The sequence below is a fragment of the Anopheles coluzzii genome, chromosome 2, assembly GCF_943734685.1.
Source record: "Anopheles coluzzii chromosome 2, AcolN3, whole genome shotgun sequence".
NCBI lineage: Eukaryota > Metazoa > Arthropoda > Insecta > Diptera > Culicidae > Anopheles > Anopheles coluzzii.
The window spans coordinates 60,989,776-61,005,676 of NC_064670.1; the positions used below are offsets into that span (position 1 = coordinate 60,989,776).

The window sequence follows — 15,901 nt, forward strand, 5'->3', positions numbered from 1 at the left end:
AAATAATCGGGAATTCGGACAAATTCCCTTAAACTGGAGCCTTAAACTTCCCTTAAAGTGCACTAGTTTAAGGGAATTTAGAAAAAAGCCTTTAAAATCAACTGTGATGCGGCTTTTTCGTTGTTTTCTTCTAGATTCGCTCGGAAATTATGTTTCCTATAGTTATAGTTGGTAATGCAGCCATTTTATACTAAAATAATATCGATTTTTCATAAAATAACGTCACACAAAATTTGCTTTTGTTTTTCATAAAAAATCAAAGCTACGAATGTAAAATGAGCATCGTCTATCGATAGAAGAAAGTCGAATTAACGATCACACCAAATCTTAGCGCTTTCAACACACTTGTTCACACACAAATCCACCCCTACCCACAAATTTCCGTTAAATGCCTTCTAATCGCCTTGTAATCACCGGCGAATTGAAGGCGATCAGCAGTGCATTTAGCAGTAATTAAATGCCTTTGAAATATGTCAATGAACAAATTCGCTTTTATTTTGAAATTTTAAATTGCAACTGTCAAAAGAAAACCTTACAAGCGTCTTCAGCACTGCACTGTTGTAGTGTTCCCAGATATGAGGGTGAGATTCGATAGCACGATTTACGTGTTATGTTCTCTTGCGTTAAGCTCTGAGCTATATCACTTTATTAAAGATGGTCTGCATTATTCGATTGTTAAAGACCAACCCGTTGAAAGGTATTAATATATCAAACTCATTTCGATAACTCTAATAAAAGGAGAAAAGAGGATAAATATTTCTTCCATCCTGTTAATGAAGTGATATTGTAATTATTATGTTTTTTAAAAAGGTATTATTTTCATTTTGCTTCACATAAATTTTGTTTGTATTAATTATAGCAAGAAAATATTAATTTAAAAAGAAATAAACACAGAAAAAAGATTATAAAAATCAGGATTTGAACACACGTTTTCCTGCTTCGGAACCAAAAGCGTTGTTACTGCTCTATTTGGTAGTTACATTAATAAGGGTGCAAGACCAGTATATAAACAATCTAAGATGGCGGCAAGCTATCTGTTCTCGTTGAATCAAAAAGTTGAAAGATTTCGAAGAGAACCCGTTACAGCCGTGAAACTTTCGGTTGAAATCTTTATTCGCCTTCTAAGCCTTAAATTCGCCTTAAATGCCTTCTGAATGCCTTCAAAGCCGTTTAATGCTGGTAGGGACAATTTCAGGCGTATCGAGCAAAGTGTTATAAATGACAAGGTGAAGTTGTTCAGAGCAAAATGACATTTCTCGACTTGACATTTCTCTTCCGTGGGCTCCGGTATAAAAATCGGTAAGGGCTGGTGCGGGGTAATGAAATTTGTATGCAGAGAGTGACAGATGTCCCCCACAATGTCGCCCAGCAAAAGCGATAAAAATCAACCTTCTAAATACATTATCCTTGCCCGCTGCGCAAAGCGACGGAAGAAATCATGGAGTTCTGAGAATTTTATCATGCCTTCCTTTTCTCTCCAACGGCAAATTTGTCGAGCAGCTCGTCGAGCTGCCCGTCCCTGGCTCCGCCTCATTCCCCTCGCCTGAGCGCGCTGCCGAAGGTTTGGATGTGTTGGTGCGTCAGACGGCCAATCGCTGTCAGCCATCGTCCGTGCTCTTTCCCTCCCTAGCGCTATCTCATTCTCGCGTGTGGTCAATGCTCATGAGTTGCTGTGGCGCTTAAAAAACCGTTCATACACATTGCGGCGATAAAGTTGCATTTTTACAAATCAAACCAAAAAAGCGCAATGTAAAAATGATTACGGAATCGCTAGCGCACTATGGAGGGTTTGCTGTGCAACGCGCAGAACCCTAATTCGCTCCAACACGTTTGTAACACTAAGCTTTTGCTTTCGTCTGTTGTGGATTACATAGATATGTCGCCAAATGTAATTTCTTCCGGAATGTTATGATTCATCGGTCAAAGAAAGGAAGGTGTTGAAAGGCGGAAAGACGAATTGAGGCCCCTGAGGAGGGGGTACTGACACACAGCTGTTGGAAGATTGAACGGTATACTTAAATTGCCGGCAGATGGGGGGGGAGGGGGGTGCCCATGGGACCCCTACGATCATCAGTCACAGGCCCTAAAATTGTAGTAGCCATGGGGGAAGGGGAGGTGCAAATGGTTCTCCAGCCACGGAGCCCCAACGACCATCTTTCCGGGGGCCCTTATCGCTAATACTCTGTCCACTTGTAGACATACGGCATACTACAGCCTAGAGATCATCGGCGACCGCCTAGTCCACCTACCGTTAGATCTGCCGGTGGTTCATGACGGTGTTTTTGTGGAGGTTCATCCCCCGCGTATGCGTATGCACCGGGCAGAAGACAGTGTGGCAGTATGCAAGTTGCCCGCACCGTCATCTCACATCTTAACAGCATGTCCGTCATGGGTTCTAACCGCGTATGAACCGTCCGCCGTAGCAAGGGCTGACTATCCGGCTACGTGCTACTCAAGACTTGAAAAGGCCGGCATGATCGCGTTGGCTATTACCCCAATAATAATAATAATAATACTAATAAGAACTTAGCATAGCAGCCCACACTCGGGGAAGGTTTTTGTTTTGACTTTGGTGCTGCCGGGTCTACTGCTGTGGCGCGACAAATGCACGGAATGCACTCGACCGAAACATGAATCTACCGATCCGAACCCATTCCAAGGCATTGCCGGTCAATCGGCGTCACGATACCGACAAGTCAACAAGCCGCCCGATTCTGGACGGACTGGTGCAGCACCATACGCGCACCGTAATAAACAAATCCAGAATCCTCTTTTGTATGAATTCAATTCAAGTTTTGTTTCCACTTGCGTCCGCTAGCGGAATGGGAAAGAAATTTGCTACATATCACATGCACGTTCGCTTCGATCGTGTGCCTTTTTAACACCCCCAACAGCAGAGCCGATCGCAAAGATGCCAATGCCAATGGTTGTGTTGTCTCTCAAGTAGCGAGATCGAAAATGCATGGACTTTGTAGCCGCAGCGGATGAAAATGTACCCATCAGAATCAAATAGTTCTGGGGTTTCCAAACGCACGCACACATACAAACACGCGCGCAAACTCACACACACACACACAAACGCGCGCGCGCGCACGCGATAAGGCACCTACGAACGCGCGCACGCGAGAACGCACCTACGAAAGCGCGCACGCAAGCACGCACCCCCCACCAAACCCCCCTCCCCATCCGCTAACATCAGCTATCATGTAGCGCATCATCATCCCTAGCGCCGGACGGGGTGGGGGATCGCGGCATGATAGAGTGAACGGTCACTTTCCCCGCGCTGTGTGCGTGCGTGTGTGTGTCGAGACCCAAAAACTCGAAACAGATTTCGGCAAATTAAAAAAAAAATATAACCACTATACACTGTGCTACATGATGCATAGAAGGTCGTTGAAGCATCAAACATGTTCAAATTAAAAAATATTAGATTAGTGTTAGACGTTCTCCTACGCTTGTTTTAAATAGGCTTCTTCACCCTCAACTGGCAGGGGCATCGAATGGTCTCATCAGCAGCGGCACGAAATAAAATAAACCATCAATACACCGATAACACTCTGAATCCCAATCCAACTTCTCCCACAGCGTCTCAAGGTCACACACAAATTAATAAATGCTAACACCTACCAATAACAATACACAACCGCAATGCACATATATGAATCAAAGCATACACCACAACACCCAATCAGCTGGCGGCGGAAGGCACGGGCTGAAGCTCAAGTAAGGCAAGCCAGGGTGAAGGAGGGAGAGGAGAGGAAGAAGAAGCGGACGAAAAAATGGGCGCCATTATTTTTTTAAATTTTTTTGACCGTTTTTTTTTTTGCTCCGCCGCCGCCCGAACTGTCCGAACTGTCCGAACTGCCCGAACTGCGCGACCCAGCGCAGAAATCGCTGAAGAACAGCGCGGGAGACCAGCCCAAATCTGCGCTGGCCAGCGCAGATTTTGGTGCATTTTCTGCGCTGGAAACTGCTCGAATTTGCGCAGCGGGTGGTATCGAGTACTAATCGAGCAGATATGGGAAAACAATTTCGAGCAAATGTCACTTGGGCAGACACGGACCTTACTCGGAAGACTGTCAAGTTAAGAAAATCGCGTAGAGTCTGTTCCCGAGTTATGCAGCGGTAAGAACCTCGCCGCATGCGATTTTGCCGCAAGCTTTTGTATGGGATTTGACATTAATGACAGCACTTGCGAATCTGCCGCATGCGGCGATGCGGCAAAATCAAAATCATTTGATATTGCCGCATCGCCGCAAGCGATTTTATTTCAGATGTCAAATGTCTAAAATTATATCAAATAATGATTGTATTTATAAAGAAACAACAAAATATCATAATAATACCTTGAAAAGCTAGAAAATTGAGAAAACTCTTTTCTTGCCGCATGCGGCAAAATCGCATGCGGCGAGGTTCTGACCGTTACCTTACGCAGTTCTCGACTTCCGCGGATTCGGAGATACGCTGTTTTTTTTTTAATTTGACACATCAAATGTCAAATCTGTACAATATGCTTCTCCATTTGCCCAATGCAGTATAAATTGCATTTTTTCTAATAAATTTAATCCACAAGCGAAAAATATCACAATATTCTACACGAATCGAATCAAATAAATGATAATGTGTATAAAAGTACTAAATTGAATAAAAACTATGAAGTAACTAATTGTATTTTGTCGAAAACCGTGAAATTAGACATACGCGGATTCTTCGGGAACGCACAATCCGCGTAACTCGAAAACAGACTGTATAGCGAAATCGCGTACATCGAGTAAGGCGTATATCGGGGTATACCTGTATAGCCATAATTTGTTCTTTCAATTTATTTTGTACAGACATGGAATCTAATGGCCTGCTTCGCCGCTTTGAATAAAAATTTAATAAAATTTTGGAATCTAGGATTTATATTGAATGCCGTTTCCTGATCGTCGTTACCTTAACCGGGCATAATTCAAAAGCTCTATCAAATTGACTGAAATTTAATGTTCGACAAGTATTAGCATTTTTAAATAGAACTTACTTTTAGCTGCTGCTAACAAATCTTTGATTTCCTTGATGATTCGTTTTATTTGTTGACTCGTTTTATCAAGCTCTTTCTCATGTTTGTTAAGATTCTCACGAAAATTTGGACTGTCAATCAAACAATCGATAAATTCCAGAGGTTGTAATTTCACCATTTTACTTTTAAAAACAAATACACATATAATCACGTAGTATATGAGCACATAAAACTTAGGGCGATTCAAATATTTTCACTTCATTCACCACTATTCAGAAATCAGATTAGTATATAACTAATTATCAACGTCTTAATAGCAGATTACTATGCAACAAACGAACATTTGCACAGGTTTGCTATATTTCTATTGATTGATAGAATTCACGCACAAGAAATAAAATACTAAATCAGAACATACACCGACAATTATTCAGCAAACCTATCTGGAGTAAATTGTGTCGATCTCTATTAATATATGTCTTATTAAAACCATCAACAGAAAAATAATTAAAAATTGTCTTATGTAAACCTCATCTTATCATGATTCATTAGCTGAAATCAATTATTATTTATAGGTAATTTACAAAAACTACACATTGATTCGCTGCCATGTAACAAACAATAATTCTTGACATATATTTTCGCGTCGTCATCAAGGTGCATCAAGGTTATAAGGTAGAAAAGTGGGAATAAAGCAGGTATCGTCGAGTAGGGTAAGGGCCATGGCAACGATTTTATCGGTGGCCTGTCAAATTTATATATGGAATTTGACAGATAACATCAGACGACGAAATCGCAAGTCCAACGTTACAGGGTTTCCGAGGATTATATAGACATGTTCAGCGAGTTGTTGATTCGTTCAGGCATATAATAGACTCTTTCAGCGAGATATAGAATTGTTCGGAAGTAGGCGTAGATATGTTCAGCCATTCTGTATAGCTGTCTTTTGTTTTGTTTACACACTGTGACGCAGGGTTCAATTTTTCATTCTTAAAAGTCCTTAAAGTAGCTAATAATCATTCTCCAAGCTGTTTAATACATAAATTAGTTGAAAAAAGTATATTTTTTCAAAAACCGTTTGTTTACCTTCTGATGAGAATGATCCAACTTGCAGTCCAAGGGGTACGAAAGTGACAGCTCTACAGTATAACCGAAAATGTCTACACCTACTTCCGAACAATTCTATATCTCGCTGAAAGAGTCTATTATATGCCTGAACGAATCTACAACTTGCTGAAAATGTCTATATAATCCTCGAAAACCCTGTAATTGGCCTAATAATTCACCTTCTAAATAAACACACCTTGATTTGATATTTTTAATCCATCTTGGTTCCTATACAGTCCTCTACCTGGTCTCTTATAACATCCTTGTTCACATATGGCGATCTGCCTAAAGCTTTTTACCACCTGATTCCTTTAATCACTTCGATTCAGCCTCTATAACTTTGATGCTTCTTTACGCGCCATATTCTGTCTGTGCTGTGTCGGCGTAAATCATATATTCAATATTTAATTCACCCAAGGCTTATATTTATAGCTGATAGCTGGTTAATATTCGTGTTTAAGTCTTTTATTCGATTCCGTGTGTGTCACTTCTTAGCCAGCATATTAAAATGTCTGAAATGTACAGAGAAGTTCCTTTGATCCAGCAAGCAATTGTTGGTGGCAACGAATCAAAATCGCTCAGCATTTCTTCTGGTATTAAATTTACACGCATTTCTAAGGCCTGAACATAATTATTAATATCTAATTTATTATCTTTCATCATCATCGATTTAAGGTGGTTACAATGCTATGCTTATGGACTCGAAAACGCCCGAAATTGCTGGTGGCTTCCGATTGAACCATATCGTCAACGGAGTGACGCTCTTAAATCGTTTCATATACTGGTATGTTCTGTATTAATTTAACTTATTTTTTTTTTATCACACTCTTACTGCACAATAGAAAATCAATAGTCAATCGTACATGGCCGCAACGCGTAAACCGTTCCGCCTGGTCAATGTATCCCGGCCTTTAAGCCTGGGTCCATGAACATGTTGTGGCAACATTTGTTCAATAGCTACAATTCTGGATTTTCCTTATTTCTGCTGTACTTATCTGCACGAATAAAAAAAATGCAGTCATTTTCCGATATACGCTATCGTACGGGACCGAGCACAATAGCGTATCTCGAGTTTTCGCGTATTGCGGATTCCAATTAAAAAATAGTTCACACTACCGGTTCAAAAGTTGAAAAATATCACCACAGAGTTGTGCATTAATGTTTTTTGTTGTAAAACAGGTATCTTTTACACAAATTTAATGCAAAATACTTTAAGAACATTTAGGAAATCCAAAAACAGCATAAAATATTTCAAAGAAATAAAATAATTGCAAAAAACACATGGAGCTGTCAAATTTAGAGGAATTGCGTACTGCGATTTCGCGTATATCGAGTATCGCTTACTGCGAATAGTTGCTGTATATCCTTTATTTATATATAGTAGATTGTTCAGATTTGGTTCAAAGCGGTCACACAAATGAGGCCTTTTGAAGTGTCAATCTGAAAATAGTATTAGGGATGCTAAACCAACGAAAGATTGAAATGCACATTTCCTTCTGAGCGGTGTCGACTCCCATTTCGGGGCTCCACGCGGCCGCTAAATACCGTGACAATGCTAAATCGAATGTGCATATTTCGATTTATATTGCCAATATTTAGATGATTTGATAAGTTCAACATAACGATAACGATAATAAAACATAAATTTGAGAATGTTTCTACCACCACCGAGGGAACAGCTGAGACAAAAACTGACAACATGCTTTGACAGCAACTTGTAGCTTTTTCGGTGAGAGAAATCTCGACATGCAAAGAATGATTAAGCTGAAATATAAAACAGAATTTCTAGTTTATGATTAACGAACAATAATATTTAGCCTTTTTGCAGTCCGATAAACACAGTAATCACTATATAAATTCTACTAATCACTTAATGTCCTTCGCTATTCAAATTCTACTAAATTTCCTACGCTATTAGCTACGCCAACTCCTACGCTAATTCCTACGTTGCACATTAACTGCTGGGTATAGTTTGTTGACTGGAATTCTAATTGTATCCGTTCCATATCTGAACCAGGTTCAAGTATTGTTCGGAATCCAAATCTGGAACAGTTCCTGGAACTGTTCCTCAAAATGAAAGAAATCAGGGGCTATTCCTGGGTCAGCATGGAATCATGATCGATTCCAGGGCCTGTATTTGTTCAATATCAGTTTCAGGTTTTTTATGGGTTTACTTTCAGTTCCGGCCGGTCTGGTGGTGCAGTCGTCAACTCGAACGACTTAACAACATGCCCGCCATGGGTTCAAGTCCCCAATAGTCCGTGCCCCCATACGTAGGACTGACTATCCTGCTAAGGTAACAATAAGTCAAAGAAAGCCAAGCTCACTTCGTTAGTGGGTACAGGCAGGCCTTTACCGACAACGGTTGTTGTGCCAAAGTAGAAGAAGAAAGAAAAACGACGTTTATACTTGCTAGTTGAACGGTAAATTTCAGTAACGAAAAATGTGAATGGTATTTTGTGATACTAATATCGAAGCAAGTAAACTTACTCATTTGGAACGTAAAAGTGCAAATATGCCAAAGCGAAATAACACATCTTTTTTGTATTCATTTTTCTCAAATAACTAAAGCATACCACCTCTGCTTTTTCACTTGAGATATTTGTGACATCATCGTACACCGCAAGGCTTCCCGCTGATCATTGCAAGGGTTGCGAGTAGTATGTCCTGCTCGAAAATTATTTTAGATTTAGCTTTTGTTTATTTTTTTTATGTAAAGAACCTTTTTCTTCACTGTGATTCGTCTAAATGATTACTAACGGCTTATTTGTGGTTTTTGCAAGGAAAAATATAACATTTTAAGTCATTAGCAGGCTATAATTTGTTCTAATGCAGGCTATAATATGCTGTGCTCTAATTGTAACTGCTAAACTATGGTCGAAAAAACTGCTTACCCTCACAACTTGCTTTCTTGCGAGGTTACTGGCGCTATAACGCTATCGCGATTGCTAGGCCTTATGCGAGTTCGCTAACTGCTCGCAACTGCTTGTTTTGCGGGTTTTCAACGCCAGTTGAATCTGATCTGAACATGTAGTAAGTCTTATAACCGATTCTCATACAAAGTTTTGTTGAAAATGATCCAGCCGTTTCGGTGGTTGCTTGCCTCAAACACAAATATATATATATATATATATATATATATATATATATATATATATATATATATATATATATATATATATATATATATATATATATATATATATTAATATAGATTATGTTTCTATTTAGTATTATATATTATTTAATTTATATTTAATATTCAAAACAAATACATATAACTTTAATTACCATTAGGCTTCAGAGGATTTGGCTAGCAGAACGAAATAAACATTGTTGTTTGTTTGAATAGTTTTTAGAGGCTTTGGCTCCAACGGAGTTCTTTCGCCTCCTATGACGAAACAAACAGCCAAAAACAGCTGTTGCGTCGATCCTAATTTACATATGAAAACACAACATTGAATATCAAAACATAATTAAAACAACATCAAATTAACAAAACTATTTCCCATCAAATGAAAAAATGCCACCAGTCCACATCAACTCTCTTTACCGCATGCATTAATGTAAACACACGAAAGAATTGACACAAGACAAACTGCTCGACAAGTCGACCGTTTACGTTTTCTCGATCGAAATCGACAAATCGTATGCGATACCTATTTCGAGTCGATTTCGATCGACAATTGTGGTTCGATCGCAATCGAGTCGTGTTTTCTTATACGATACGGGCCAATATGCTTTTAAGTAATATTAATAATTAAGTTTTTTATTATTTATTCCAGGCGAACATGCAGAGAAACCATTTTATTTAGCGAAATATGTTTGGACAGAAACGACATTTACTTTGAAATGAAAATAACTTTTGAAGGAAGTCCTGTTCTTGCAATACAATGCTGCAAAACTTCAAATTCTCCATTAATCATGATAATCGTTACAACTGCTTTTGTTCATCGGATATCAGTTGAAATGCCTGCATCAATGGATCACCAGAAACGCTTTCAACATGATTCTATTATTTCTCATCTAAATGAAAACAACATGTTGGATCCTTTAAACTGTTATAATTTTACTAATGATATAGGTGAGTATGTGTTTGTTGACATGAATTATCAATTAATGAATAATCAGGTAAAGCGTGTTTACACAACCTTCAATGGTCATAATCAATAACATGTTTTGATTTATCCTTGAGGTGGTGGTCATGGATGTTATAAAAGGCCAGGTGGTGGAATATCCCTTCTGACCGATAGCCATTGGAGGATGGACATATACAGTAGAACGTCGATTATCCGGGGGCGGATTAACCGGCGGGCGGCTTAACCGTGCGCATAAATGTGACAGCTGTTCAAACGTACGGCGAACATTTGCAGCGATAGTCAAGTGGGCAACCAGTTTTTTGTGCAACTCTGTAGTGTTTAGTGGTATTTTCGAAATTCATGTTTGCCCGTGAAAAGTTGCCAAACCTACAGTTATTGAATAAAATAATATTCCACAAACGATTAATCGATTAAATCAAAGTGAATTAATCATAACACTAGTGAATTTTATAATTTTTATATGAATTTGACATTTCTTGGACCATTATCCGTGCAAATCGATTAACCGGTAACCGTCCGGTCCCGAGCTGCCCGGATAATCGACGTTCTACTGTATAATGATAGTAGAATACAGTTTGTATATTGTTCGGCTGCATCGTCGTTTGAAGGGATTTAAAAAAAATATTTTTCGATTTTTAATGTTTCATGATCTATTTTCGTTTTTTGTTGTTTGATTCGATTTATTTAAGATTTAAAAATTTTGTTATTCATTTTGGTTTATTCATTGTGTGTGTGCGCGTTTGTGTGCGTGTGTGTATGTGTGTGTGGGTGTGTGTGTGTGTGTTTTGGCATGCTTTTCGAACAAGCAATGCCATTTCAGGCAAATTGATAACTGATTCCTTATAAAAATGCAATATGACAATCGTTGTACTCGTAAAATGCAACAGTGTTGAATCGCCGAACTTGTAAAAACAAGATTGGTTTTTTAATGCAAGTGTTTGTATTCAAATACGATCGAAAATAGTCCTGAAATAGAGAAAGATGAAACCAACTGATTTTTGTGAAATTTAAAATAACGAATAGAAGAATAAATTATTATCACGAGAAAAATGCATGGATCTTTTTCACTTTCACTAAAACTTTTTCTTGCCTGTATTGCGTTGGGGAAAGTCAAATAGCTCTCGTCGTAAAGTCGCATGCAAAACTTTAAATAAATTTACTGTCACCAGACCTTAGTTTATCTTCTCTATACAAAGAGCCACTTTCGTATGCCACTTTCTTCATTCTTAACGACTTATTGTCGTGTTGTAACAATGTTTGTATTACATATGGGAATATTGAACTCTAGCTCAACCATACTGATTAGACCGTCATTACGATAATTAAAGTTGAAAGATACAGCAGTATAAAATTCCAAATGATCTGCAGTAATTTGTATACGAATAGTTTCTTACAATCTTTTCAAATCAGTCGAATTCTTTCGCGGGCCGGATTGAATGTTGCGCCGGGCCGCGTTTAGCCCGCGGGCCTTACTTTGCCGACTGCTGCCTTAGAGGCAAAAATTGATGCCTTAGATAGTATAGCATTTTATACCACCATACTCTTATAAAATTAGAAAACCGTATAGATTTTGTACTGGCAAACCTAGTGGTACAACCCTGTCCATTCATGAGCGACAAATGTTTCTCGTCGAACGAGTTCGCCGGTATGGCTGATTATTGAATCCGTTGGTAGCGGAAAGGTACAGTATCGGACAGAATGATAGGACCCTAGTTTTTTCAACGCAGCATGCACCCGTTGGGACAGGTTTATGTGTGGTTTGTATGTGTTTGTGTGTGTGTGTGTGTGTGTGTGTGTGTGTGTGTGTGTAAGTATGTTTGAATGTGTATTGGTGTGTGTGTGTGTTTCACAAGTATGTCGTTTCGGATAGATTTGTTAGTAGTTTTTCTGTGTTTTGGGTTAGGTTTTTGATGTAATAAGCTGGACCACCGCCCTCGCATTCAGTGTTTTTTCGATCTATTAACAATTTTACGGTCTTCTTTCGCCGTAGTCTTCTGAGGACGTCCGTCTGACACACACACACACACACACACACACACACACACACACACACACACACACACACACACACACACACACACACACACACACACACACACACACACACATACATACACATACACATACACATACACATACACATACATACACATACATATACAAATACACATACACACATACACACATACACACATACACACATACACACATACACATACACACATACACACATACACACATACACACATACACATACACATACACATACACATACACATACACACATACACATACACATACACATACACATACACATACACACATACACACATACAAACACAAGTAACGTGGTAAAAAGTGCACGGTGCGATGAAAAATTAGGGTCCTATCTTATTGTCCGATACTGTACGGTGCTCACATGAAATTTAAGGGATGGCAACACATTTCTTGAGCCTGGTCCTACAACGCCGCATTGAATAACTGTAGCAACCATCTAGTACGTTAGGAAAATGAGTGTATTAAGGAGAACAGGTCGATGCAAAGCCCGTTGCTAGGTTGCCATTTTCAGCTCGCTTTGACAGTTTCATGAAAAAGTGTTTACAAAAAAACGGCTAATAGTTAACATGGAAAAGTGGACGAATTTACTATAAGGAAGATTATCAGCCGTACCGGCAAACTCGTTCGTTCCTGGGAACGTTCGCCGCGACGCTCATTTTCACTCATTTCATAGCCCTCTAGATAAAAAATTAGAAAACCGTATAGATTTTGTACTGGTCAACCTAGTGGTACAACCCTGTCCATTCATGAGCGATGAATGTTTCTCGTCGAACGAGTTCGCCGGTACGGCTGTATATTGGTTAAATTTCTTGCGGTCAATCACTTCTGGAGAATAAAGGAGAAGTAATTGCTCTACTCTGAAAGTCTACTCTGGAGTCTACTCTATAGAAAAAGGAGTCTATTCTGTATTCAGATTACCTCATTGCTTGCCATTCCGTGACCACGAATCACTACCGTTTGCAACGGTCCTGCTGGAAGAATGAAAAGTTTAACAGGCATAAAACAGCACAGTACGTGATACAACTGGGTAAAAGAAGGCCTATTTACTTTCAATTAAACACTGAGAGTAAAATGAAACATCGAATCGTCATACACAAGTACAATATGCATGCCGTCTTCTGCTTATAACCCGGCGACGAATGATAAATGAGATCCTTGAATTGTATCAGCCATGTAATATTCTAATTGAATTCTAATTCTAATAATATTCTACCAGGAAATGAGAGCAAAATGTTGAAAAAAACTCTTATTCCCTCCTTAGCAACGTCCATCGCTAAACATAAACAATGTTCAATTTAACTGTCAACATTTTCCCATGGCTTTCTGTCAATTTACTCTAAACGCATCGACCTGTTCTCTTTCAAAGACCTTGGTCGGGACGTACGCCGCTACGGACGGATTCAATAATACCAGCCGCTGTCTACTTTGATCTGAAAGCAGCTTTTGATCGTGTTTCACATTCTCTACATTTGGCCAAGCTTAACAAATTTGGATTCTCATCTACTCTCTCACTGAATGATTGTAGTCTTACCTTTCAAACCGCTCATACCGTGTCAAATTAGGCAACCTTTCTTGTTCCTCTGGCGTACCCCACGGTAGTGTCCTTAGTCTCCTCATTTTCCTTTTGTTCATAAATGATGTCTGTTCAATTTCCTCTTTGCAGACGATTTCAAAATCTTTCTTCCTCTCCTTCACCTTTTTATTGACTTTTTTGCCGCTGGTGCTCATCCAACTTTTTAAATGTGTGTCCAAAAAAATGCTCTGTGGTGACTTTTTCTCGTGCTCGTAGTACACTGATACATAATTATTTTGCTATGGGTACGCAGGTAAATCGTGTTAATGTAGTTCGTGACCTTGGGGTACTGCTTGACGACAGACTAAAATTTTCTGTCCATATTGAAACGTCATTAGCAGAGCCAGTAAAATTCTCGGCATAACAATTCGCTCAACAGTTGATTTTAATGATCCTCGCTGTTTTAAAACTCTGTATGTGGCTCCGGTTCGACCTACATTAGAATATGCCAGCATTATATAAACTCTTCACTAGAGTGAGTAGCTATTCGGCGCATAATGCCCTTATCTCCTCAATTCCCATATGCAGTCCGCTGGCAACTTTTGGGACTCTTTAGAAAAAAAAAGACGGCTTGATCCTTAGCACTATTGATGTTCCAGACTTCTCTACCAAACATTTCTACGTTCCTTCTAGATCCATCCGTTCTCGTCCTCTATTAGCTATCCTCACTCCTCGAAACTTGTACTCTCATAATGATCCCTTGCTAAACTGCCTCAGGCAGCTTAATGCTGATTCATACCATATGTTCTTTGTGTTTATTTCGATTTTAAATGTTCTTTGCCTTGGTGGAATCATGGTGGAATCATGAATTAAAAACTGCATTTGCCATTCGAAAAATAGGCAGGAAAATATTTAACAAAACACGCACGATTGAATTGCCTGTTCCAGCAGTCAAAAAATAACAGTCATTTTTATAAATAAAATAAATAAAATCTAAAAGAAATCAATTTCAAGACATGATAGATCAGATAAATGAGCAGGCAACAATCTAAGCATTATGGAATATAGCCCAAAACATAAATAATACTAGTACTAATCCCAAAGAAACCCACATTATACACAATGATGAGGAAAAAGCATAAGAATTTCTGAAACATTCTTCTTCTTTTTTGCCTCAACAACCGTTATCGATCAGGGTCTGCCTATACCACCTTCGGGCTTGGCTTTCAGTGACTTATTGTTTTCCCCCCATAGCAGGATAGTCAGTCCTACGCAGTGCTGCAAAATGTCATGAGCATCACGAGATTTTCACCAACGAGAACAATGAACATATCCGTGGTAGCTTGATGATCATTGCTGATACTCAATAAAAGTGCGTCATGAAAAGCCGAACGCAACATGCGAATTCTTGAGTCCAACGCGATCCTCTAACTGACAAGCTTAGCTTAATGCCGGCGCACGCATAATCATGATTTTTTTATGGCTGTAAACAGTGCTACCAAATACCACTGGTTCAGTCACCAACAATCATGACTGAAACGAAGCTCAAGTCTTTACATTTGACATTTTGGCTAGCACCCAACTCTTGGTCACTCATTTGGTCACGACATTTTTGTAGGTGAGTATCACGACATTCTTGGAATATACTTGGCGTGTTGGCTTAAGCAACCAAATGAGCATGCTTTCTCCCTCTGTCTGCTTTGATTATCTGTCGGGTCAAACAGAGCGCGAAAATATGCTCATTATGTTTCTTTGAATCACTCGCAAGCACCGCATATCTCCCATGACCATGACGATGATCACCGACTGAAAATGTCGCAACCAAGTGACTGACCAAGAGTTGGTTGTACCCAATGTCACCAAGCATGTGATGGTCACACCAGCAGTATCACCTCTGATTATCACAGTTGAGTACGTGACGCTGATATGGATGTTTTTATGTCAGATTTTGTTATGACATTGACAGTGACATTTTCCAGCTCTGGTGCTACATATGGCGGCACGGTCCATTGGGGGTTTGAATCCATGAAGGGTATGTTGTTAAGTCGTACGAGTTGACGACTGTACCACGAGAACGGCTAAAGCTATTTCATGGATTTTTATATTAGTCGAATTAATTTTATA

General features: G+C 39.2%; 2 protein-coding genes across 5 annotated transcripts in view; one reads left to right on the plus strand and one right to left on the minus strand.

Annotated features, from left to right (window-relative positions):
• Nucleotides 1-5,522, minus strand: part of LOC120960095 (rho GTPase-activating protein Graf) — a 179,686-nt gene extending 174,164 nt beyond the window's left edge. The window contains exon 1 of the mRNA XM_049605223.1: nt 5,021-5,522. Within this exon, the coding sequence (XP_049461180.1) occupies nt 5,021-5,177 (157 nt within the window). The 5' untranslated portion in view covers nt 5,178-5,522. The remainder of the gene's footprint in view (nt 1-5,020) is intronic.
• An 854-nt stretch (nt 5,523-6,376) lies between these two features.
• Nucleotides 6,377-15,901, plus strand: part of LOC120960094 (nuclear pore complex protein Nup160 homolog) — a 15,933-nt gene continuing 6,408 nt past the window's right edge. For 2 of the 4 annotated variants that reach the window (XM_049605219.1, XM_049605220.1), the window contains exons 1-3: nt 6,396-6,699; nt 6,782-6,890; nt 9,892-10,190. In XM_049605219.1, coding sequence (XP_049461176.1) covers nt 6,615-6,699; nt 6,782-6,890; nt 9,892-10,190 — 493 coding nt within the window. In that variant the 5' untranslated portion in view covers nt 6,396-6,614. Of the gene's footprint in view, nt 6,700-6,781; nt 6,891-8,286; nt 9,205-9,891; nt 10,191-15,901 lie in introns of those variants that run through there. The other 2 variants (XM_049605222.1, XM_049605221.1) reach the window with 2 other exon arrangements.